Consider the following 25264-nt stretch of genomic DNA (forward strand, 5'->3'; position numbering starts at 1 on the left):
TGCCAGAATAGTTCAAAATGTCAACAACATAACTTTAGTTCAAGTCATAATTTATAACTTCCCTTTAACGTGAGTTGTACTAATGGGTCGATGTTAATGTAGAATGCCATCATGTAATCAATGCTGAGGTTAGCATGCAGGCCTTTTTCACAGCAGACATTTTGACTTGACGTAAACTACAAATTTAATACATAAAATACATCTTTGCACATGGCAAAGGACATTTCTTTAAACCCATATGTTTAGAGGGAGTTACTTTTACATGGCGACAGTGAAAGTTTGAGGTTCCAAACTGCTTAACAGAAAATCCTTGTTTATACTTTTCCTAAGTGACATCGCAAAAAAGGTATGATATGGTCAGTGCATTCTAGTACAGATTATCTTACTATGTAATTTTGAGAACAATATATGTGTGGCCTAAATGTGAAAAGGTGAATTATAGACCAACATCTAGCGAAGCAAGTAACTGATTCTGTATCACAAAGGCAGATGACGTGCACCCATCTGCTCGGCTCCATTTGTTAAACAGTCTTACCTGGCAGCACAGATTTCATAAATAAAAACCTTTATATTCTCAACAGGCTAGAAGGCAAACATGTGAAGGCGGAATTGATTCTAAAGATGCCACACTGTGTGGACTGGTGTACATAGTAAAATCCAAGTGACACACGTTTAGCTCTTACTGTGCTGAGAGAAAGGGACGCACCTTTCCAACTTCTTTCTTTCCTTATTGATTCCTGATCTGATACTAGTGCTGTTCTTTCCCTGCATTTAAAAACACACTATGAAAACCTCATTGACAGACCACAAGCTGCTGTCAATTTTATAATGAAAGAAACCGATTATTGTGGATTGATCAGATTCCAGATCCAATTAAGGTCAGTATTCACCCCTCGTAACATAAGTGTAAAAAGTTTATATTTTCATAACCATATATTGCGTAGTCCTCGCCGGTTCAGTCCCTCCTATAGTGGAAAACACTGTGTCCCAGCTCCACCAGTGCCCCACCCAGCAGCACCCACAGTGGGACACAGACAACACTGAGCCACATGTCCACCAGTCTCTCCAGGCGCGAGCACAGTGTCAGACAGAAGGCCAGCTTGAGTAGCAGGGCCGTCAGGTACCACAGCCTCTTCTTCAGGCTCTGCTCGCCGTCCCTGGGGTCAAAGTCTGGCTTGCAGCGCCCCGCCATCTTCACTATCAGCATGAGAATGAGGATGGTGTCAAAGGTCCAGACAGGGAGGAAGATGAGAAACCAGTTCCAGTGGATCTTTGAGTCCAGCTTGAGCACCAGCATGATGAGGAAGATCAGTGCGAAGATCCAGGAGAGGAGCACTCGCTGGGCTAGGGACATCTTCATCTACGGAGGCCTGGCACAGAGCCAGTGTCACTCCACACACCCACAGAGAGACGCAGGAGGAGACTGAGGAACACACACACACACACACACACACACACACACACACACACACACACACACACACACACACACACACACACACACACACACACACACACACACACACACACACACACACACACACACACACACACACACACACACACACACACACACACACACAAAGGAAATAAACCAAAATGCAACACAATTCGCTCACAAGCTACTGTGTGTTGATTAGCTATAGCTAACTTGTGAAACCCTAACAAAAACATTGTTCAAAGAAAGTTGGCTTACCAAGCAGACCAGGGGAGTCAACCCGTTTGAAAGACAAACTCTTCAGCAGCGAGGCAAGTGTCAGTTCTTTTAGACAAGCGATTTCGAACAGTTTGAACAGGAAAGCAACTGGTTCAAATTAAGAAGTGTAAAGTAGTTACCACTTAGCTATTATAGCTCGTAGCTAGTAGCTAGCTCCATCTTGCTTGTGTTCCGTCAGCAGTGACTGCAATGCTTCCGGCTCTACAAAACAAAAGCACGGGTTTGATCAACGGATGTAATATTTTAATTCATTTAATTGATAACTGCAAGGCTTCCTGTTTCTATTTTCAAAACAAAAGCACGAGTTCACTGATGTATTTTGATAGATAATAGCCTCGTTTGAGTGGTTTGAGTTCAGTTGCGGCTCGTCTGGAAAGTAGATGAGAGTAGCCGAGTGCAGTCGGGGAAGTGACTTAAAAAAGCCTTACAAGCCGGACAGCTCCGAGTTGGCTCAACTTGCATGTGCCGTAGGATGTGGCATCTTTGTTGTGTTGCGGATGCAGTTAGTTTTCTAGTTTTATTTTGAAGGCCTTCTAGAAACATATAGAAGTGCAGAACACAACACAAAGAGGAGTAAACGCTTCAAAAGCGAGGGTCGTTTTCAAAACGAGATATATCCCCATTCCCCACACATCTTTATCTTTCTTGTTCTTCTACTAAAAAAAAATACTTTTAAGTGATAAAAAATATTTTACAAATCCAAATAAAGGAGGTTTGGTAATATGATCGAAGGTGTGAGCCAGACGGCTCCTTCTCAAACGAGCCTATAACTCCACCCACCTGTGATAAGCACACCCCCAGATGACCAATCCGAGCAGACCGGGCTTTTTGGAAGGCGTGGCTTAAAGGGACACATTAGGCTCGTTCGACCTAACTTTCAGCTCGTCTGGAAAGTAGACGAGAGTAGCCGAGTGCAGTCGGGGGAGTGACGAAAATGCCTGACTGAAGCCGGACAGCTCCGAGTCGGAAGTAGCGTCCTTGTTGCGGATGCAGTTCGTTTTCTAGTTTTATTTTGAAGGCCTATTAGAAACATATTCGCAGGAGAGTCACACATGCTACAACCGATTAGAAGCAGAACACAACACAAAGACGAGTAAACACTTTAAAAGCGAGGGGCATTTTCAAAACAAGAAACGAGATATAAGCTAATATCCCCATTCCCCACACATCTTTATCTTTCTTGTTACTTTACTAGAACACCTACTTTTAAGTGATAAAGAATAATTTACAAGAATAATTTACAAATCCAAATAAAGGAGGTTTAGTATTTCTCCCTTCACATAACGAATATGATCGGCCTAAATAAAGAAGGTCTAAGAAAAGATCCCTTATTATTATTGTAGAGATGGATATGATGAACTGTATTATGATGTGTAACAAACAAACTACTTGTTGTAGTTTTGGTCTGGCTTTGCAACACTACATGTAAAATACAATCCCCAGACCATTTAGATCACTTGAAATAAGCCTATGATTTAATCTTAATGGTATAAAAATCACTTCACCAAGATCTTATGTGACTCAAGTTTGTGTTCACTTTTAAATATATCTATACAGGAGAGTTACACATCCAAATTATTTCTATGTCAAGGGTTCAGAGGTTTAACTCTGATTAAGTACATTTCTGCTTAAATGCATATTGTGGCGGCCTAATGATTAAACATAAATTAAAATCAAAAAGAATGGATCGTAATTTAATTTTGAGCGGTGATGTCAGACTTTTGCCTAACCAATTGGGGAAACGCATCAAAGGCACGGGGTTTAAACTCCCAATTAGCGCTCAGCTCCGCCTGTCAGCAAGACGTTTCCCATCAGACATTTCGCTCCCGCAGCCCGTGGGGAGCAACTGCAGCGACTTGCTCCAGTGTCTGTGTCCGTCTTGATACCGCGGGACTTCAAAGTCTCAAGCAGCCGAGCCGCAGCCAGCCACGGGTGCAAGTGGGACAAAAAGTCTAACCTTAATGCAGTGCGCTCAGCAAGACGAGCGTCATAATTGCGCAGGTCTTAGCAAGACGGCGACAGGTCGAACGAGCCTATTACAATTATGACGCTCGGCTTGCTGAGCGCACAGCATTTTTGCAGCATTTTTGTTGTGCGCTCAGCAAGACGCGCGTCATAATTGCGCTGGTCTGACGGCGACATCTCAAACGAGGCTACTCTAAAAATGAAGCATTTCAGAGAGAGGCAGAAAATAGGAGATTTAGCCATGGCATTGTTTTAAATATAAAGGGGCTTTGGGCACTACACAACAAACACACGTTCTAAAATAGAAACCCAATTACAAATTTGAACCTGAAAATGAGCATATGTGACCAGGGCCGACGGACTGCGGGGGAAAGTGCGGGCAAGGCCTATCAAATTTTTTTTTTTTTTTTTAACAAGTTAAATGTGGGGCCCCGATCTTCGAAGGCCCTGAACAATGCCATTCCAAAAAAATAAATAATTGACTGGCTTTTTTCTCCCCTGAACCTTGCAAGGAGATCAGGGGCCTGCGCATGACTAAGGCATGTGTGCGGGAGAGTAAGCAGGAGCAAGCCGACAATGAATTGAACTGGTGGCGAAAATAAACGCAGCAATGTTTCTATGGGGATATTTAGCTGTACAGATATAAGTGCTGGCAAAGCTAGAACAGTTTAAGACTCCACATCACTGTGGCAACACAACCTATCCATCAGCTCAGACAGCGCAGAGAAAAGTCTGATGAATGCATGAGAGTGATGGCCATGCACAACTGTAAGGTCAGTGTGTGTTGTATTTTCGTATTCAAATAAACAGTTGTTTATTTTTATAGTGCGCATTGGCATCTTTGAGCAAAATACCCCCAACATTTTCGCCGCGTCTCCTGTGACACTGGCCAGTGAAGTGACCACCTTCATTAAGACATTTTCTGGGAGAAACACTGCTAAAAGTAATGATTTGGTCATTCATCAGAGAGCCGTGTGTATTGTAAGACCGCCTTTCAGGACTTTTTGTATAGGGGCCAGAATTTGGTGCTACGCCCCTGTATGTGACCGTCACATTTAAATCGCTGATATGTTTAGAGAAGTATGAGAGAAGACCACCCTTTCATTGATTTTTCTCAGCCTTTCTGAATATAAAATATGTAAAAAATCCTGGGGTGGGAGGTAAAGCGGATTTGGACTCATGACCCAAGTACCTGGCAACAGCCCTTATTATAGGGAACCTAATGGAGACTAAAAGTAAAGAATAAATATAAAAAACATAATAAAAATAAAAATCAGATCCGACTGTAGATCCTCACACCTTTACAACCAAAGAATAAATGGTCTGTATGGCTATTAGGACACTTTGCTGTAGTGTAAATCAGATACAATATTATATACATTATAAATCAATTGCTTAAATAGACAAAGATAACCCATGTCTTTCATTTCTATTCAAATTGATTACATTTTTATTGGGCTAGTATAACAAATGAATACAAAGTACATCCCCGTAGACATCATAGATTGTCAAAAAAAGTAAAGTACAAAACGCTTGAGGTAAAACATTGTTTGAAAAAGATTCAGTTAAAAAGCCCTTATTAAAATCTCAAGTCATTTAAAGGTAGGAGCTCACTTTACACTATCTAGCCGTCCTAAAAACCAACAATGCACTTTTATTTACAAGGTAGAGGTGGTGCAAAATACAGTGTGTGAGATGACATTCAGCCAAAATGTTAATGTCTTTGTCAAATGTAAACAACAAACATCATCAGATTCCTCCAACTCCTCCTGGACAGAGCTAATACAGAAAAGCATATGCTGTCACACTGATGTTTGCTCTAAGAAGATAATTTTGCATTAGACCTCAATGACCGCCGCAGTCAACAAAAACAATCCAACAGTCCACATTTACATTAGGTTCCGTACAAAAATGAGAGCAGAGGACCTCATTACTGCGTTTCTGCCAGGAGGCAGACAGCAAAGCGAAAACATAAAACTCACATATACAAAACAAATCCATAAAAAATATGTAACGTTTTCCTTAAGTAATTTTTTGTGTAATGGTGGTTGTAAAAGCAATCTCCTCAACAGATAAGAAGCTGATGCTGTGTAAAAAATGCATATCTACAATTTTGGTCATTTGTGTTATTTTAAATTCAGTTGATTATATGCTCCTCGATCGGATTATAGGACAAAACTGACATTTTATATTTCTGATTTTGTCATCAATTCTCATGAAAAGACCAAAATCAACGATGCGTTAGACCATCTCTGATGACTCTCTTATTTCCGTCTGTGACACTATAGCCTATTTGTTCCCAATAAAGTACAAATATGTAGTTTCAATATTTAAACATAGCTTAAACATTCCTTCAAAAAGCTGTGCACTCACAAGTGACTTAAACAGGGGTAATAGTAAATTTTTTGGGTACCATTTTCAGCCACAGATAAATATCATATGATGACTACATGGTCATTTACAGTACCATCAACACATATGTAGGATTGACTAAAAATATACTATTCAGAGGATCAATTCATTGTTGATTTAAGGCTTTCATGGGATTCGTTGTCAAAAAGAAAAATACACAATATGACCATACTTGTCCTCTAAGAACATTCTTTCTTTTGGTAAAAACCTTTGAAAATGCAAGATAAAAAGTCACAACTACAGTGTCCTCAAGTCGAAAACTGGGTAAAGCAGTTTTTTAAAATCAGTTCCTCTTTGCATGTTGTTAAGACAAAAGTGCAAGGTCTTCCTTCACCAGTGAAAGCACTTGGAATGGACGCGTTGTGGAAACTCATCGTACTACGGTAAGAAAAGAAGATGGTACCCATTAAATGAAATGTAGATTTATTTCATCTTTCTCACAGATTATCACCGCACACACTGGAGGGGGATGGGGGTGTGCTTCCGGGTTGGAGTGTGAGATTTCTAAAGGCAATCCTAACTACACAATGCTCTGCCTGCTGTACCCCATAGCCTCTGAGGAGTGGGGTGGGAAATCAATAAATATCCCGTCCGAGTCTGAGTCGGCAGAATCTAGCCTTCGTCCAATTATGGTTTCAGGGCTGGATGATTCACTGGGCGGCGTGGAGGATACACCCTTGCTGAGATCTGTCATTGTTGTTGTGGCCTCGGTGCCGTGGAGAGCTCCTGACGAGTGAAGGGGAAGGATGGATGGATATGAAAGAGGCATGGCCATGGCACTGGCTCCTGCCTGTCCCATACCTGTGAAGAAGCGGGTGCTGGATTATTGTGGATCATTATTATTTTTTCTTCATAATAACCAACATTGCAACGTCTTAATCTGTGTCATACCATTGAACTGTGAGCCCACACACAGCCTGTTGGAGGAGGGGCCAGACAGTTCGGACCCCGAGGCTAGGTCAGCGTAGGCCAGTCCTTGCTCATCAAGGCATGATATGATCTCGCAGGCCGAGTGCCGCCGAATTCCTCCACTGCCAACCGAGCCGGCATCTGGGTCATACTCTGCCACCGGTGTCAGCAGCAGAGGGATGTTGTAGCTCTTGGATCGTACCACAGGGTTTTTACACGGTGGATCGGCAGCCTTGGGCCAGCCCCACGGCAAACACTTCTCTGAAAGACGAGACGAAAAAGCATTGAGGGCGTTGATTCATGAATGTTACTCGTCATACACAAGACTTCATCAAATTGCGCCAACGCTGTCTCACCCAGAACACAGCAATGTGCCTCAGTACCATCTCCAGAGTAGAGCCCATGGGTGCCTAGGTATGGGGAGACCACCTTCTGAACCAGAGATTCCAGCCTCAGGTATTCCTCATTCACACCACGCGACTCATGGACCCCCTGAACACAGACAGAGACAGGCATCAAAGTTTGGATTTAAGGCTTAGAAAGTAGTTTTAAAAACAAAAGTTTATAAAACAGGCGGAAATGCTGCGAATGTCGGTCTCTAGTTTGTGTAAATTGATTCATTTGAATTTTTATTTTATTTTATTTTTTTAAAGATTTTTTTTGTTCGCATTATAATTGGAGAGACAGAGTCGGAATCAAACCAGGTCTGCTTCGATGAGGACTGAGCCTCATGGTGTACACTCTAACCACTACACCACAAGCACCCCCTAATGTATTAATGTAGTCGGACACATGGATACAAAGAGCATAAACAACAGTAAAATGTCACTTTGGGCTCTGAATCAATCTGACATTTGTGCACAAGGAATTTGATACATAGATATTATAATAAATTTGCCTTGGTGCCTGCAGGCCTACCTGTAGAATAAGCAGCATCTGTGTGACAGAGGGGGGCACACGGGCCCGAGGTCGGGACAGGGCGTCCTCTAACTTGACACTCAGGACAATGGTGTTCCTGAAGTGAAGCAGAGCCAGCTGTCGGACTGAGGGCTCCTTACCCTACACATATACAGGACAGGCAATTGAGCGACAACGATCATCATCCAACAAAAGGTGGATAGTTAGGCAAAGGCAAAAGAAAATTAACAAAAACTAGAATACCACCTGGCAGTTACCGAACAGTTAAAATACAGTGGTGTGTAAAGCTCAGAAGAAGCTACAATATGGTACAAGGTCACTGTGACCTGACAAAATGTGAAGTTACAGTAACATTTGACCTCCAAAATATATTCAGTTTATCCTTGAGTCAGAATCGACATTTTTGCAAACTTTTAAGAAAATCCCACAAAGCTTTCATGAGATATTGCGCTCACAAGAATGGCCCGGACGGAGGGACACAGACGTATGTACTGAAGGATGGACAACCTGAAAACCTGTAAACATAAACGAAAAAAAAAAAGGTTGTATACCTGAACAGGGTGGAAGATGGCCTGCAGCATGGAGAGAACATCACAGAAGAAGAAGTCCCAAGTCTCTGCCAGAGAGTCCAGCAGCTTCTGGCCTGCATCAAATCAATCCCACAGGAACACACACCAGTCAATCAAAGTTTAATGCACTTTCACAGACCACCACCAAATGTAATCATCCCCCTAATTCCAAATCAGTCCTACCTTCGTAGAACCGTATTTTGTCCCGAAGGATGACCATGCCTTTGGTCAGCAACTGGTTCTGTGAAATACAGCGAAAATTACGTCATTAGATATACACTATCTGAGACACCACCACCCCACTCATCTTAATGATGCCAATAGAGATCCAAATCCTGTTTCATTCAGTCATACAAGGCTATTACCTGAAGGTATTCTGAGAAGAAGGACCCCAGCTCGGTCTTTAACAGATGCCTGAAAAACAAAAACAAATATGTGACTCTTGCTTCGCTTTATGACTCAAACACAGTGTCAATAATCAGTAGATGGACATTATCAGCTACGTCCTGAATAAAGTGTCAACAACACTCCAACTACCTCACTACATTTAATAACATGGGACTGTGCAATTACATCAAACAGAAACACAGGGTGGAACCCAATGTGCCTTGCAGTCTACCTTTCCTGTGTAGGCGAGAGGAAATGTACATTTACTGTGCTTCAATTGAGGCACATGGGTCTGGTTTAGAAAGATAATGAGATATCTGGCACAGCCACATGACTCCCCCAGGCCCCACACACAGTACAGTACACTACGCACATAAACAAACTCATTCACAAGAAAGCATGCAGTCAAGAAACGCAGAAAGACAGTAATTATACTAACTATAGCACAAAATGACATCAACAGTCTAATATAATCCCTGTGCAGTGTGTCTGGTGGCTAAACATACCGGACACCTTCGTTGAGGGTGTAGAGTTCGTTTTCCGCCAAACCTTTCTTCTGGAAGACTGCTATGACAGCGTTGTGGATGCTGCAAAGTAACACACACACACACACACACACACACACACACACACACACACACACACACACACACACACACACACACACACACACACACACACACACACACACACACACACACACACACACACACACACACACACACACACACACACACACACACACACACACACACACACACACACACACACACACACATTGTTCTAAAATGCAGTTGATTTTTTTTGTTGTTGCAACCCTGATTGTATTTGGCGTACCTGTTCCAGGTGGCGTTTGCTCCTGCCCTCTTCTGCTTCTCCCCTCTGTCCTCTGGTGAACTCTTCTCACTCTTTCCCAGCTCACTGAGGCTAGGGGAGCTCATCAACTTGAGCCGATGCAGAGTCCTCATGAGGGGAGATAGAGAGGAAGTTTAAAATAAAAGAGTGAGAGAAAGAAGGTCAGGCTATAGGCTGACACACACACACAGAGACGCAAGAAGAAACAAGAGGAGATAGCCCGAGGGGAGAAGCAGTGTGAGAGAGAGACAGAGAGAGAGAGAGAGAGAGAGAGAGAGAGAAAGAATACGCAGAGCGAAAGAAGCACAATGACAATACAATAAGAGTGGCCTGTGACAGAGGATGAGAGAAGTAGGACAGAGTGATGCACGGCGCAAGAGGGACAGCAATTTAAGAGCAGGGTGGGCGGAGCCAAGTCCAGAGGTGGGCCACTGACTGCACTCAGGGGAAGGAGAAAACAAAGGCACATGCACACTGAAGGGGGGCATAGTCTTCCTAACTCTCTGCCTTCTCTGTTCACTACAATACAACCATAGAGGCAAATAAATAGTTATGCAGAGCACAGAGGCCAGAGAAACTGCAGGGTAAGCAGACTGGAGCAGTGGGGTCTTTGTTGCACTTGTCACTGTGAAGGAGGTGGAGGAGGAAGTATTGACAACAACAACAGGGATAGGAAGCAGTCACACAATAGGAGAACAATAAAGAAAGGTTTTCCTGCTCTTCAATTTACTGAACAGCTGGTGCAGGACAACGGCGTGTGAGGCCGCTAATGATATTTATAAAGATGTTGATATTTGATCATGTAGACATTCAGTTTATCTTCTATTATATCCCCTTACACAGATTAAAGGTCATCTTTTTGTCTGCTTGTTTGAAAAATGAATTCAATGATGAATTAAATATTCAAAGCCAGAATCAATCGGACATCTCTCGAAATGTTGGATCTCCATTATAATAATAATCTTTTTTTTTTAAAGATAATAAGGTGGATTTGACCAATTGGCTGCAGAGTGTGAGTGTGTTGTGACTGAAAGGCTACTGATTATAAAGGCTTTATGGGAATAGTTTGACAAATTTTAGGCCTTAGTAGAGGGGTTAGAGGTGATCAATACGACTGTATCTATATTCTTAAGATGAAGCTACAACCTGCAGTTGATTAGCTTAGTATAAAGACTGTAAACAAGGGGAAACAGCTAGCCTGGCTATTTCCAAAAGTTAAAAAAAAAAAACTATTGTATCTTTATGGAGTCATGTCACTATGACACTACCAGGCATTAACAAGAAATAGTCTGCACATGGATTTAAGAAATAAAGATTTAACATTTTATGTTGTGAGCTGTAAAAAGGGTGCTGGAAGGCAGATTTGGCTACTTTTGGTTACCTTTATCTTGGCTAGCTCTTTCAGTCTTTGTACTAGGCTAAGCTAACTGGCTGATGGTTGAAGGTTCATAATCAAGACATGAGAGTGGTATCCCTCTTCCCCCTCTAAGAAATATAACTTCATTCAGCACCTAAGGTTTGATTGCAATTTTAAAGCAAATACTTGATTTGATAAACAATAAAAAAGTACCAAATTGAATTGATACAGTTGCATATTTTGAGGGGATAATGTTAAAAAAAACTAGCCCCATGAAGAAGAGGAAGGAAGGACCATTTCAAACCCACGCAGTCAGTAAATAAAGAAACCCTTTTGCAAAAATGTCAGAGAAAACATACAAATAACATGTGCAAACTGATGAGACGTAAACACATATAAGGGAGGGAGTCAATCAAACATCCCACCAGGAGATCATTATCGTATGGTCAACATGTGCTGCAAGCAAAGCTCTGCTGCTGAGTGAAATCCTCTGGGAGTGGGGGAGATGGTGGGATTTTAAGAATGCTAATGAATATTTAATGCATTTTTTTCCAGCAGGATGCTGTGAGATTTTAATCCCGGTAGGAGTTAGCTGAGCCTTACCTCCTGATTGGATGTTCACTGCTGCTGTCCATGTCTGGGCTCGGGGGAGGGGCCGAGAAGGTGCTGAAATTTAGGGACAGGGGTCGGGGTAGGGTTCTGGAGGAGGGCCGGGAGCCATGCCTCCGCCGGAGTCCATCGAGCATCTGGATATGAAGAGGTGGAGTAGAGGAGATGGTTATTGAGCTTTGACTAAAGAGAAACATATCAAGAAAGGCACATGAAATCATACAGCCACAGTCTTATGATGAATGCACCTCAGCTTCCACTGGCTTTGACACAATAAACGTAACAAATGAAACACCAAAACAGACTTATCAAAATTCATGGCAGACTTAGGGTCACAGGCGCCCAGGACAAAAGCAAGCCACACATTTGTGACCTCCGTAGCATATAGGAGTTTTAGCTTGAAATCAGTTGGGTGCTTTCTGTTTCCTTCTCCTGTCACTGACTGTTATTTCAACAAAATGAAGGAATGTTTTGCAATCACAGCTCAACCTGACTCTAACCTTACCAAAAGCAATGACACAAGCATTGCATCAGACAGGAAAACGGGAAATACATGTGTGTGCATGTACAGTATGAGTGTTATTCCTGTAAAGCCACTGGCCTGCTCTCTTGGAGTAGCCTAAGCCAGTACAGTGTTATAGTGTGTGTATTTGGGTGTCTCCCCCATATAAACCTATACTGTACATAGTAAAGCACCATCCCATGGTCAGAGGGGAGAACAACAGTCTGGGCTGTCACTCTCCAGACAAAAACACAACACAAGGCTGATTCACTGCCACCCCAGCGCCGCATGCGACTGATAAAATGGGTGACTGGCGTGTTTTCAGTGGGATCGGCCCTGCGGTTCCAGATTAGAGTAAGATCACACCTCTGTCTGAGCCACACGCTGCACAGCGTCTACCCGACATGCCACGCCAGTCTGGCCAGTTCTGCTTTTGTTCACCCCTCCTCCTCCTTGGATTTCAGGGGCAACTACAGTCAGATCGATGCACTTATCATTTCTGTTCTTCCCCATAGCTTATGTGGCCTATATACCCCGCTATTCTGCCTCAGTCATGTTTAATCGACATAAAACGACCAATAGCAATCGGCCTGAAAGACACACAATCAACAGTCCACGTTTTGTCCTACAGAGAGGAATGTACAACCAGTCGTGCGTACGTGGAGGCTTTTCTATTTTTTCTTCCCCTTATACCTATGTAGACGCGAGCATGAAGCAAACAACGTGACTGCCTTGGGAATACAGGTAGCCTATCTCACCACAGATGCATCCTAAGGTCCACCATTGGATGAACAAAAAAACTGTAGCATAATGGCCACAAAGTTGCCGTGTGTCATGCGCCTCTGCCCGCCCACTGTAGCCTGCACTCACCGTGCTGTATCCTGTCGTGTTGTTCCTGGTGGGATGAAACGGTCATGTAGTGCCGATGGCAAATGTTTACTGTCCGGGCTCATCAGCGGCTGGCTCCTCTATTGTTCCCCGCCGGTCCGCATGTGCATCAGGATACAGGCGGAGGATAGGGTCCGACCTGTGGTGCGTTGGAGGGGGACTCATTCATGAAGCATGTACCGCCGCCCGCTCGCTCGCTCTCTGGCTCGCCCCCGCTTTGTTTTGACGAGATGCAAAGCGAACCTGGACGCGGCCACGAGCCGCGCGTGCACGCGCAATGTGGTTATGGCTTTATGCAAAAGGAGGGAATCACTGAAAGGAAAAAAATAATAAAACAAAGGCATGAGTTCTGTCATGCCCTGGACATGCCCGGAAATGTTTGACTTCTTTCATCGAATGAACTGCAGGCAGTGAGAGACAGAAGGCCTGCTGCATGTGCCACGTTGCTTTGGCCTACTGTATGATACAAAAACACAGTAGTAAACGCATAGTATCCCGCACTGACCCAAATCCACGCCGTTTTACACAGTGGGTGTTTTGACATCTGTCGAGGCAGGCGCGGGCATTTTGCAGATAATCCCCTTTTTCCACGGGTTGGGATGTAAATAACCGGGCCTCGTGAGAAACGTCACAAAAAAAATCACGCAATATGCACAGGCCTACAGAATAGGCTACATTGTTGCAGTAACCTTAAGTAGCCTACATCCTTTTAATAACTCCTCAGTTTACTCCTTCGGACCATTTTGGGCATATTTATATGCTATGAATTAATTTGTGCAATTACAAAAAAATATAGGCCTAGCCTCAACTTCAACTTTAGTCTAGACCATAGGCTACCACGTTCATCTTTACCAAAAACACAGTAAATTCATTAAAAGGAATATACTTAATGAAAATGTGTTATTTTAATGGGAATTATAAGAGTGTGGTATAGCTATGACAAGGATGTTCAATACTATTGATTTAAATAGTTTTGCAGGACCAATTTTCCATGTTAATTAGACAATTATGATTAATATTATATTAAATAGCCTAATTGTTTCAAATTATACAATTTAAAAAATTTTATTTTATATCGTCAGTCTTGGCTATACAAACCGTTTCATCTTTATATTTAGGATTTAACCCTTTAAACGCCAGAGGTAGCCTGGTAGGCTATCTCTTGTGTTTTTTCTAAGGAACAATACAAATAAATGATTTAAAAGAAATAGGCTAGGCCTATACTTAGTGCAAATTTGATTCAGGGGTATTAACAGTGTGGTATAGGCCTATGTCAAGGATTAACAATAGCCTTTTGATTCAAATGCATTTATTTTTGCAGGATTTTTAAATTTGGCATAGGCTACTAATTTACTTCGTCCAGTTTTGGGCCATTATGATTAACATAAATATCAATATGATATAGCCTAAATTAGTCGTTTACATTTAAAAAAACAATATAGCCTATATATTTTTGATTTTCAGTCTTGAGCATATGCCTATAGGCTACTAGACCTAGGCCTGTACAACCCTTAAATGCCAACTGGTTTACATGATGCAACCGATTTTTATAATGAGAAAACAAAACACACACGCACACACACACACACACACACACACACACACACACACACACACACACACACACTAGGCCTACATTACTTAAGAGGTTATAACAGTGTGGTGTAGTCATGTTATCATATTAGCCTAGTAATAGCCTAATAGGCCTAGTTATATATATAGGCTATATATATAGTTATATATATAGGCTATATATATATATATATATATATATATATATATATATATATATATTATAGTTATATATATATATATATATATATATATATATATATATATATATATATATATATATATATATATTTGCCATTTTCCTCCATAGGCCTTCTAATATAATCATTCGGGACATGTTGGGCCGTTATGATCAATGTGAATATTTATATGATATTAATGAAAAATTATTTGAAACTAGGCTATTAGGCTATTCCAAATTAATTTATTTTTTTATAATTTCCATTTTCAAGTTCAGCCTTGAACATTTAAAACATATTCATCTTTAATTTCAGGATTTTAACCCTAGCTGAGCCACATAAGATAAACATTTTAAACAAACATGATGAACAAAAAATGTTGAACACATTTGCTACGTTGTACCGGCCTCCCACCAATAACCATTACCAAGAGGGTAACGTCTCTATGGTAACAGCAACACTTCTGATTGGCGTGTGATCCAGGAGTGGTGATGATCTACCCTAGATCAGATGGTTCCGTGGGGATTTGGTTTATCTCATAGATAGTAGGCCTATATAAAAGATAGATAGGTTATCTCGATATTTCACTTACATTTATATTTTCCGACAGGACGCGAAGGCAGCGCGAGCTCCTCCCCCCGGCGGTCTGAGCGGGAAGTTCATCTGGTTTAGCTGAAATGTAAACACTCCTGTGCTCCCGCTAACTCAAACCATAAAAAGTAATTCTGAGACAATTTTATTGGTGAGTTTGTAATTCTATGGGTGGGCTAACTAACTTGTAAGGGCTAATGTGATAGTAAACTGAGGCCAGTAATAACTGATACCCACCTTTAACATTAACTCCAACTCTGGCTTCCTTGGAGGCTACCTAATAATAAGGAAGTGACACAGGTATGAATAATTTAAAGAGACTTTTTTTAGGCTTAGAGAAGCTTGCCGCAGTTATCTAGTTACATTAGCGGTTGTCTTTTGTAGGGAAGCTCTGCAATCATGTCCAATTGCGCCGAGGAGAGGAGCAACTCTGCAGCCAACAACTTCGGACAGGTCGGTAGGATAGCATAGGCTACATTACAGGAGTGCAGCAGATATTCCTATGACTGTAAACTCCTGTCAATTACTCATTCATTCATTGAATCAAACAAGCATCAGGTGTGGAGAGTTTGGGAGAGAAAACAATTGCACTGGTCTAACCTTGTGTTGTGGTTACTCTATGTGGTGGTAGTAATGCACTGATAACTTTTCAGCGTCAGCCAAACACAGTCCAAAATTGAAAAGAAATTGGTTGTATTTATCTTAAAAATATGCTATTATTTTGCTCTCCTCTGTGGACTGTTGTCAGTGCACCTACACAGCTGAGGAGTACCAGGCTGTGCACCATGCTCTGCAGCAGAAGTTGGGACCCGAGTACATCAGCAGCAGATTGGCAGGAGGGGGACAAAAGGCAAGTCTTTGTTTGTCTCTCTGCCCTTTGCCTTCTGTACTGCTGTGTGAAGCCAGGGTTGCAGATGAGCAAGAAAGATTTGAGTGTATGTCAGCTGGGTTAATAATGACATGATTATTGCAATGAAAATGTAATTTCAAGTGAAAACAATTAAAGGAAATGTTACCCAAATTTGCTCCTCTCCCAGTTAAAAAACAAAACACTTTTCATGAGACCACAAAAATATATAAACTTGCTTCCCGTCTCAATCTCACATCTTCCAGGTGTGCTATATTGAAGGGCACCGTGTCATCAGCCTGGCTAATGAGATGTTTGGATACAATGGATGGTCTCACTCCATCTCTCAGCAGAATGTCGGTACGACTCGTAGTCACAGGTCCTGTCAAAGTTATGCGAACGCCACACAGTTAGACTAACCAAACTTGTTCTATATTTACAGACTTCGTTGACCTCATTAATGGGAAGTTTTATGTCGGAGTTAGCGCGTTTATCAAAGTGCAGCTGAAGGTTGGTTGAATAACCATATTAATTTTACTGCATTGTTTGTTATGGACCATCTGATTGAGATAGTTCTTTTGCAATGTGTGTGTAACATTTCCTCAAGGATGGCTCGTTTCATGAGGATGTCGGGTACGGAGTCAGTGAAGGACTGAAATCTAAAGCGCTGTCACTGGAAAAGGCGAGAAAGGAAGCTGTCACTGACGGCATGAAGAGAGCACTCAAGTACTGGGATTTTGATATTATCAATCTGAAACATGAAGAAAAATGTAGAACATACAAAGTATCTTAAATGTGTTTTGCATTTATTGTGCATGTTTTTTTATTAAAAAAAACTTGTTTATGTTAAGATGCTTCGGTAATGTCCTTGGAAACTGCATCCTGAATAAAGAATACCTGCAAGCCATCAACAAGATCCCCAAACAGGTCAGATTCAGTAGATAGACTTTCAGTCATTCTGTGTTTTGACATTCATTCAGAAATTCATTGGATGCTTAATCTTGTCACTTCTCCTCTTGACATAGCCACCTCCTCCTCTAAACCCGGCCCACACTAAGCGCTGTGAGGGTGAGCCCTTGGTGGCCAAGGCCCGCTTGTCCAGTCTGGTCCGGGAACAGAAGCGTCTATCTGCGGTAGGTCCTGGCAGGACCCCGCTGGAGCCCAAAGTCCTCAACCAGAACCAAAGCTGTTCAGAAGTTCATACTCCTCACGGTGCTGGCCCTGCTCCCGGCGGGGAAAGGGAGAATGTCGACTCCAGGTAAAAAGCAGTGGCTTTAGTATATCAGTGATTCTTGAGAAGTGGGACAAAACAGGGTGCAATGTTGAAAAAATACAAACCCTATGTTTAGGCAAATTAAACTACATGTATGTATCCAACATATACTAAGCTACTGAGCTAAGCTTTGACACAACCTCCCAGCTTTTGTCCTTTTTATCAAAATGGGCTTTTTACCTTGCTATTCCTTATTTTGTGTCAACACAGTCAGACACCAAAAACACAAATTCATTTTCCCTCAATTTATGCTAGACCCATATAGTGATCACAAATATTCACCAAGACTGACAGAGGCCACAAAAAATATTTGAATATACTTTTTTTTGTCGGTGTTGTCGTATCATGGTTGTGACGCAGGACTTTCAAGATTTTGAATGTAAAATATTCTAAAACTACAACACTTAACAGAGCCTGTCTGACTCTAATGTACTTTGCAGAGGTAGAATGTGACAAGAGGTCCTTCATAGTGACAGCTGCCCCTTATTTTGTCTGATTTTCTTACATTTTAATTGATTGTCTGACGGTGGTGACAAACAGTGTCCCACCACTTAGAAACCTTATAAAACATGATTGTGTTGTAGAAAAATAGTTTTTATTGATATTAGAGATTACTTAGTGTTGCTGTTGATGAGAAAAGCTATTTTTAATCATTAAAGTACATTTTTATGAGGTTTTATTGCATATGAATGATTGATCCCTTCTCTGTAGACACACTGTTTTGGACGTTGTGAGAAGATAACAAGTGTCATATATTTGACATAATGATAAAATTAAATTTAAGGGGATAATTGTGCTCCAGACATTCTATTCTTAATCCCTAATAACATCTACAATTTTAAATATGTTTACTTTTATAACAGCAGTTAATATAAGAAGACAGCCTTTTGTCCCGCTTCTCAAGAATCCCTGATATGTTTGTTAATACACGTGCATCACCTTCAATCTATTCCCTTCCTTTCTTTTACCTCCTTTCTAAGACCTGACACAGAATCGGTGGACTCTGTTGGGTCTGAAGCGCACACAGACCCAAAACAGCTGAGAAAGCTTCGACAGCAGCAGCTACAAGAGAAGTTCAGGAGAGAAATGGAGGCCAAGAAGCTGCAGCCCAAACATGATCAAACCAAGTCTGAGGACACAGACATCGCTATTGGCCCAGAATCCAGTGGAGGTATTAAGGGTTTCTGATGATTAAAGCAGTGGTCTCAAATGAGGTTGCACTGGGCAGGTTTTTCTTTATTAGCAGAGACAGTTTTAATACTACAGTGACACTGCATGAGGCCATTTTCCTGGAGAACGGAAGGTTTCTGCTTGCAACTGGATGAGGAAGCTGTCACATTCAATGCCACTAAAATTAACAAAATGTCCAACCTGCTGATGTAAAGTATCTAAATGGGACATAAGAAGTTGATAGTTATTTTCTGATTTTGCCGTCTTGCAAGTAAATGCATGAATGGTTTAAAAATAAAACTAGGTAAAAGAAATAAGGCCAGATTTAACATTGCATTTAAAAAAATATGTTTGGCTATCCTGTTTAGTCTATTTTATTTCAGTATAATTTGGTGGATTTTCTAATCCCTTCCAGGTCATGAAGGAAGCGTACCTGTGTGCAGTGACAGGGGCTCAGCTGTAGACAGGAAAGCCGGCAGCAGGGAGCAGTATCTAGCAGGTGCCGTAAGCCTCCACCAGAGGGCTGAGCATACAGTACCTAACCTCTCTCTACTTTCCAGCAGCAATCTCTTCACTCCTCTCACTGCCTTGTGGTTCTCAGCAGATGATCCTGAGCTCTGGGATTTCACTCTGGATGGGATTGAGGAGCTGAGCGTCCCTGCTGGCACGCCCACCGGGAACCACACCATGCAGACACGCAGTAAGACGCCTCAAAGACACCCGGCCAGACATCCAGATAAGGCCCAGCTGTCATGCAGCAGCAGACAGTCCAGACCTCCACATCCAGACCAGTATCAAGCCAGACCAGGTGAGAGTGGATGAGGAGCTGCTGTTGGTGATCCGGTGGCTGAAGTTTCATGTGTCTTCATTGTTTTTTTTTTGTTGTTCTTGAACCTTTCAGGTGAAGCTTTCAGTCCATACAGACAAGGACAGCACATGAAGAAACGCAAACTGGACACTTGACGTTTTATGTTGTTGTTCCGCAGCTTCCTCCACCCTTTGAAGAATCCTCCCTTATGATTTTACTTTTGTTTTTATATTTATTGTATTGTATATGTATAGGAATAGTTCAACATTTAGAATGTTTAGCTTTTTTGCCTCACTCTCCAGCTCAAGAAAAGGTGACAGAAACCATTCCTGTAACTGCGTGCATTTTTGATAGAGAAATTGGCAAAGGTTGCTCATCCAGGTTAGCTTAGCTCAAACACTGGTAGTGAAGAGGAGTCAAAATATAAAATGTACAACATCACTAAATGCTCTTGTGTGCTGGGACTTGTTTATTTACCATGTTATGCTGCACTCTATATTTTTACAGTTCAGTCATTTTAGAATAAAATACATACTTGACCATCACAGACACTTTCTGGTTTCCTTCCAGTATGTATTTCGTTTTTAAATAACCTAACGTGCAACATAGCGTGGTAAATAAGTCCCAACAAGCACAAAGAGAGTTTGGTGATGTTTTTACCTGCTCCCCTTGACTACCAGTGATTGAGCTTAGTGAACCTGAATGAGCTACCTTTGCACATTTCTACTTCAAAAAGGCATGCACTAAGACCAAGTTGTCAGCGTACATGACATTAAAAGAACACCAATAAACATTAGGGCTTTAATCGATATTTTTTTATTTATTTTTACATTTTGTACAATGTGAAAAACACACAAAACAGACACTGAATCACAGGAAATCAGTAAGGAGGGATCACAAATAAGAGTTCAACAGATATCACTGTGTCTGTGATAGTTACTGATAATAGCATCGTAGCACATGGACCATAAGCTTTGTTGAGAGCTTGTGCTGTACAGTGGCCAGTTGCGAGTTGGTTGTCATATGAAAGATTAAACATAGGTTAAGCCGGCATGCAGAAATGATATGCTGATGTTGAAGTTGAGCCTGTGATATTTGTGAATGGCAACTGAACAGATCAACACTTAGTGAAGCCTTCCAGGAAGGCAAAGAATAAAAAAAGATCTCTAATATTCCAATAACAAAAGAAATGTAAGTCAGTAACAACCCTCATCAGCATGCAAATGTTTCCATTACCCCTCAGTCCCTTTAAAACTTTAAACATTGCATATTCTGCATTGCAGTAACTTATTATTTCTCTAGAGAAGTTTAACTATTCATCAGATCTAAGAGCAGGTGAAAGGGTCACAAATACAGCGTAGCACTGGTCTGAGACAAAAATTGAGCCAGCATGAGAGCGCGACCACTTTGAGAACCTAAATACAGCTCACTCGATGCATTAACAAGCGCTTCTGTTGAATGATATTCACAAAAACAAATGTCAGCCAAATCCATGTACGCATGAGCCAAATATAAATACACAGCTGATTACACAACCAACACAAATGTAACTGTAGTGAGAAAAAGAAACGGTTTCCACATTACTCAGTGTGCTCTTTGTTCTGCAGTCCTGTGTGTGTCTTCAGTGTTACATCCTCTGAGTTGGCTGTTTGACAGTAATGTTGCCGCCTGTTGCGTTTATGTTGTGTACAGATTTAGATGACTGTTTTTCTGCAGTACAGGCACATCTACAGGACTAGATGAATCTGGAACTTATCATTAGTGAAGATGCAAGGCACTAAAGTGTTCCTCGTGTTTACAGGTTAGAGTGCATGTGCATGTAGAGTGGGTCACCACAAGCAGACTAGTGACTTGAGCATTACGTGAAAGCATTCAACTTACATTAACATATTTACACAATTAAATAGAAAAGGGGGGCAGGGCAGTCATAGATAGAGGAGCTTAACAAAGCACAGGAGTCCTGCGTGGTGAGTAGGATACCAATAACAACAACCCCGCAATTGCACTTTTTATATTCCTTTAACTACATGTTGTTTAACAACCTTTAATAATAATTACAGTGAAACAACATCAAAATCTGATGGTTGAATACAGGTCCATAAAGAACATTTGTTTTATTAAATATACGCATACAAAAACAGACCACAGAAAGAGAACCCCAGACACTTGTGATTTAGGAGGTGATGGCTAAATGTTATGAGGGGAGATATTTGATTTCACTAACAACCTGTTCATCTATGGACTGTGCACCATCTGTGTAAACAACTGGGAAAAGTTGGGCTGCAGCATCCCCTCAGGGTCTAAAACCTTCCACAAATACTATAAACCAAAACTAAGAGGATACTGAACTGCTCATATCTCATTGCTAAGCACGAAGTGAAGTGGTTTCACGTGTTAACTTGGGATTCCTACGATTTCATTCTTACTTAAAAAATCAAAACACCAACTACCCAGACCGTGATTTACAGCAACATCACCTTGTGAGTTTCAAACTCTGAAGGTGGCCAACACCTGGGTAATGCGTTCTTATGTGGCAGATCCACTGGCTGACGTGAGGAATAAATCGGTATGATAATAAATCTGTATAGATGGACAACTCAAATCACAACGACTTCAGACTCTCACAGGGACATAAATATGCTTAACATGGAATCATAACCCGGTGAAGAAATATCTATTTACAAAGTCAATGTTTAAATGTGTTTGGGGATTTAAGGCCACAATTACAAGGGACAATGTATCTACTCTTTGCCATTATTGCATTTTATTCCATAGGTAACCACTGGGATGTATTCTTACTGCAACCCTGTCCATCACACTCCTGCATAACTTACATCTCTCTTCTCCTAACGCTTCACTACTCCACCATAGACATACAAACTGTCCAGCTCTTCTCTCCCTCTTACAGTAGACTCCCCTTAACTCTCTGAAACAACTTAACTTGCCATCCCAAGTCACTCAACCAGGTTAATGTTTAGTCAGGTGTGTGTGTGTGTGTGTGCGCGTCTATAAGGTGTGTTAGATCAACTGTTTTCAGTCCCAGCTCGGCTGAGAGTCAGGACCAAGGCATGTGAACCAGATCCAGAATCCCTCCTACATTCTCTTCAAAAAAGGAATGACAACATTGCAACGTCTGCTCTCAAAAGACATCTTTGGCTGTCGTTGGTTAAGCTTTTGGGTCATTACACCACCAGACGCAACCAACTGACTCTTCACAGCTCGATTCCACAGCAGGCAAAAGTGTGAGATTCCTGTGCTGTGGATGTGTATTGCACTCTCCCTCCAATTGCCAGACAGATTTAATTCTGCCTGAAAGGACTTGAACCACACAGGTCAACTCTATTACAGAAAAAGAAACACATAATAATAAAAGTTGAAATAAAAGTAAAAAGCACAATATCCAGCCAGCAAACACCAGCAAAATGCACAGAGAGCTAGTGGTTCTCGGTCAACGACAGTCTACTCTCTCTGCCCTGTGTGGCCCCTCTGTCTCAGCCTGGACCGAGGCTCTGACTGGGCTACGTGGGCCTCAGGTTGGACCCTCCCGGGCTGACTGATTTCTGAGGGGCTGGTGTGGTGCCCATGTGGTAGCCTTGGTGCAGGGACACTGAGGCTGTCGTAGGCGGCTGGTACTGTGTTAGTGGCTGTGCCGGGTTAAGCATGCCGACCTGGCATGTGCCTGTGGGTCCTGCCCACTGAGGAGCATTGTAGGGGGCTGAGGCATATGCAAACCCCGGGGCAACTGGACCAAGGGAGCCTTTACGAGGCCCCAAAGGAACAGAGGGATTGGCTGGGATGGGGAGGTGAATGTTGGTGGTGGAGGTGGACGTGGTGTTGGAAGGCGTGGGAAGTGTTGGGCAGAGGAAGCCTGGAGCTGAGAATTTACGGCCCATGTTGGCCGGCGGTATAATCTGTAATAGAGCAAAAAACAAGAGTTACCACTGTATAAAGGGTTGTTACATGAGAGAAAAAAAAATAATCTAAATTATGACATATGACAAGTCAAAAAAATGATTTGAATGCCTACATCATGTCCCAGTGATGCCTGTGCTCCAGCTTTAGGACCTTTCTTGCACTGGGAGATATCCCTGGCCCAGTTATCCACCAGTTGGTGCAGGTCATCAGTGAAGGTGCCCTTCCCCTTCTGAGTGTGAGAGGAAGGAGGTGTAGGTCCAGTCGCTTGGGAAGTAGAATCACTCTGGCTGTGGCCTGAACCATTTGCTGAGCTGGTCCCACTTAATCCTGGGGAAACAAGACAAGAGGCAATCTGTAAATATAAAAAAAGCTCAAGGAAAACATGCTGGGTTTACACCAGAGCACTTTTAAAAGACTGAAGACTGACACCCTCTTACATCTAAAGACAATTAACTCACACCTGAGGACAATTAGTCATTAGTTTTCTGAGTTTTCAGTCACAGAATGAGATTTTGAAAAGACAGGGGGTCTAATATTGCAAGACTACAACTAGATTCCTTGTGAGATAAATTTTATTTCCAAACCTGGTACCGGGGATTAAAAGTGATTTATCAAATAAAAAGTATTTTTTAGTAGGTAAAATGGACTGGGAATATATGCCCTTATAATGTAGGCTAAATGTCATGCATGCTCACGTTAAAAACTGCAAAAGCGATTGTGATTTAATTTAATTTAAATATTTTTTTTAAAAATTCCGAGCGGGGGACTTCCTGTAGTTATTTGACCAGCTTTATTTGCTGATCTCGTCCCCCAATAACTCTAACTCCTACCCCTAAATGTGACGGTAAAGTGTTAAGGTTGCGGGGTTGTAAGCATGGTTCTCCAGCCGAGGCTGCTATGTAAAAGTGTCTGAAAAAGGCGGTCACGACTGATGCCGCTCCTCCTGCGTCGTGTTTGGCGCTGGAGACAGTGCACCCGTTGGCTGTTGACAGTGTTCACGTCATTTCGCTTGAGCCAACCCCTCAAGACTAACGATAATATCAAACCTGTTTGATAGTGTCGGAACGTCAAGACGGGAAGAAGACTGAATGAAATCGGGTCAGATGACCACCTTACACCAAACGACTGAGATTACGGGCGCACGCCACAACTCCAGCAAGACTCCTGTGATTTCAGTCCGACATTGAAATATTGTCTGCGGCTGTCAAATCGTGTGAAAAGTCGTGTAGTGTAAACCCAGCATAAGTAGTTCACTGTGAAGGGATTAAGCGCATTTACCTATGGAGAGGCTACTGAGGCTGGGCATGGATGGAGAGGATCTGAGCTGCTGCGTGGTTGACCTGCTAACCACTTGCGACGCATCTGTTGCCGTTTCTGAGGGTGAACCTTGCTTTTGAGGGGACTCTGGACCATGAAGACCATGATCTAAAGCTGGGGATCCTGAGCATATGAGCACAACGCACAAATGACTTGTGAACATTTACACAGGGACATCTTGTTTCAACAGCTTCAGTGATCGAGAGCCGGTCCATTAAACACCAACTGTAGTATTGACATTGCCTGAGACAAAGTGAGCGTCCAATTTGAAAAGCCAGTTCACTGCGCTTACCTGAATGTATGGGGCTGGGCTGTCCACTGCCACGAGCAGATTTGTGGCTCTTGCGCCGACGCCGACCTCCAGCCATTGCCACAGCAGGGCAGGTGACAGAAGCAGGACCGGGTTTTCCCATCTGTGTGAACAGGATTTCTATCTCGTGTTTCTGACGAGTCTGTAAGGCCTGGATCTCCAACATATGTCTGTGAGCCGGAAAAGAGAGGCAT

The 25264-nt window shown here is 42.1% G+C and overlaps 4 protein-coding genes across 8 annotated transcripts in view; 1 reads left to right on the forward strand and 3 right to left on the reverse strand.

The window, feature by feature from the left end:
- Positions 1–54: 54 nt before the first annotated feature.
- On the reverse strand, positions 55–1907 carry tmem60 (transmembrane protein 60). Of its 2 annotated transcripts, none has more exons than XM_080028616.1 (2): positions 1837–1907; positions 55–1423 (listed from the first exon to the last, which is right to left on the reverse strand). In XM_080028616.1, exon 2 carries the CDS (start codon positions 1358–1360, stop codon positions 956–958), a length of 405 nt encoding a protein of 134 aa, XP_079884742.1. In that variant the 5' UTR covers positions 1361–1423; positions 1837–1907; the 3' UTR covers positions 55–955. The 2 variants fall into 2 exon arrangements, with proteins under 2 accessions (XP_079884742.1, XP_079884741.1); XM_080028615.1 differs by having other exon boundaries at positions 1697–1888.
- Positions 1908–5120: 3213 nt separating this feature from the next.
- prr5a (proline rich 5a (renal)) lies at positions 5121–13297 on the reverse strand. Its single transcript, XM_080027987.1, has 11 exons — positions 13071–13297; positions 11693–11835; positions 9715–9840; positions 9384–9464; positions 8856–8904; positions 8674–8731; positions 8473–8564; positions 7922–8062; positions 7360–7495; positions 6986–7264; positions 5121–6895 (listed from the first exon to the last, which is right to left on the reverse strand). Exons 2-11 carry the CDS (start codon positions 11833–11835, stop codon positions 6615–6617), a joined length of 1386 nt encoding a protein of 461 aa, XP_079884113.1. The 5' UTR covers positions 13071–13297; the 3' UTR covers positions 5121–6614.
- Positions 13298–16543: 3246 nt separating this feature from the next.
- Positions 16544–19957, forward strand: rad52 (RAD52 homolog, DNA repair protein). The gene is made up of 9 exons (XM_080027619.1): positions 16544–16637; positions 16720–16787; positions 16885–17003; positions 17129–17204; positions 17303–17535; positions 18531–18721; positions 19136–19219; positions 19322–19528; positions 19622–19957. The coding sequence occupies exons 1-9, from the start codon at positions 16589–16591 to the stop codon at positions 19681–19683; spliced, it is 1089 nt and encodes a 362-aa protein (XP_079883745.1). The 5' UTR covers positions 16544–16588; the 3' UTR covers positions 19684–19957.
- Positions 19958–20340: 383 nt separating this feature from the next.
- Positions 20341–25264, reverse strand: part of LOC307250644 (serine/threonine-protein kinase WNK1-like) — a 33766-nt gene continuing 28842 nt past the window's right edge. For 3 of the 4 annotated variants that reach the window (XM_080027773.1, XM_080027771.1, XM_080027772.1), the window contains 4 exons: positions 25053–25240; positions 24722–24883; positions 23556–23770; positions 20341–23439 (listed from right to left, as the gene is read on the reverse strand). In XM_080027773.1, the coding sequence (XP_079883899.1) occupies positions 23047–23439; positions 23556–23770; positions 24722–24883; positions 25053–25240 (958 nt within the window). In that variant the 3' untranslated portion in view covers positions 20341–23046. The remainder of the gene's footprint in view (positions 23440–23555; positions 23771–24721; positions 24884–25052; positions 25241–25264) is intronic. The other variant, XM_080027774.1, reaches the window with a different exon arrangement.

The sequence above is a fragment of the Ammodytes marinus genome (genome assembly GCF_949987685.1).
Source record: "Ammodytes marinus genome assembly, chromosome: 5".
NCBI lineage: Eukaryota > Metazoa > Chordata > Actinopteri > Uranoscopiformes > Ammodytidae > Ammodytes > Ammodytes marinus.

Bases quoted from the DNA above. Each gene is read 5' to 3' on its own strand.
- rad52 (XM_080027619.1), top strand. From the start codon at position 16,589: ATGTTTGGATACAATGGATGGTCTCACTCCATCTCTCAGCAGAATGTC. The intron at 16,638-16,719 runs GTACGACTCGTA...CTATATTTACAG, and splicing joins CATCTCTCAGCAGAATGTCG to ACTTCGTTGACCTCATTAAT. The intron at 19,220-19,321 runs GTGCCGTAAGCC...TGTGGTTCTCAG, and splicing joins CAGGGAGCAGTATCTAGCAG to CAGATGATCCTGAGCTCTGG.
- prr5a (XM_080027987.1), bottom strand. From the start codon at position 11,835: ATGCTCGATGGACTCCGGCGGAGGCATGGCTCCCGGCCCTCCTCCAGA. The intron at 9,841-11,692 runs GTAAGGCTCAGC...TCCCCTCATGAG, and splicing joins AGTGAACATCCAATCAGGAG to GACTCTGCATCGGCTCAAGT. The intron at 8,063-8,472 runs GTATACAACCTT...GTATATGTGTAG, and splicing joins CCATCTTCCACCCTGTTCAG to GGTAAGGAGCCCTCAGTCCG.
- tmem60 (XM_080028616.1), bottom strand. From the start codon at position 1,360: ATGAAGATGTCCCTAGCCCAGCGAGTGCTCCTCTCCTGGATCTTCGCA.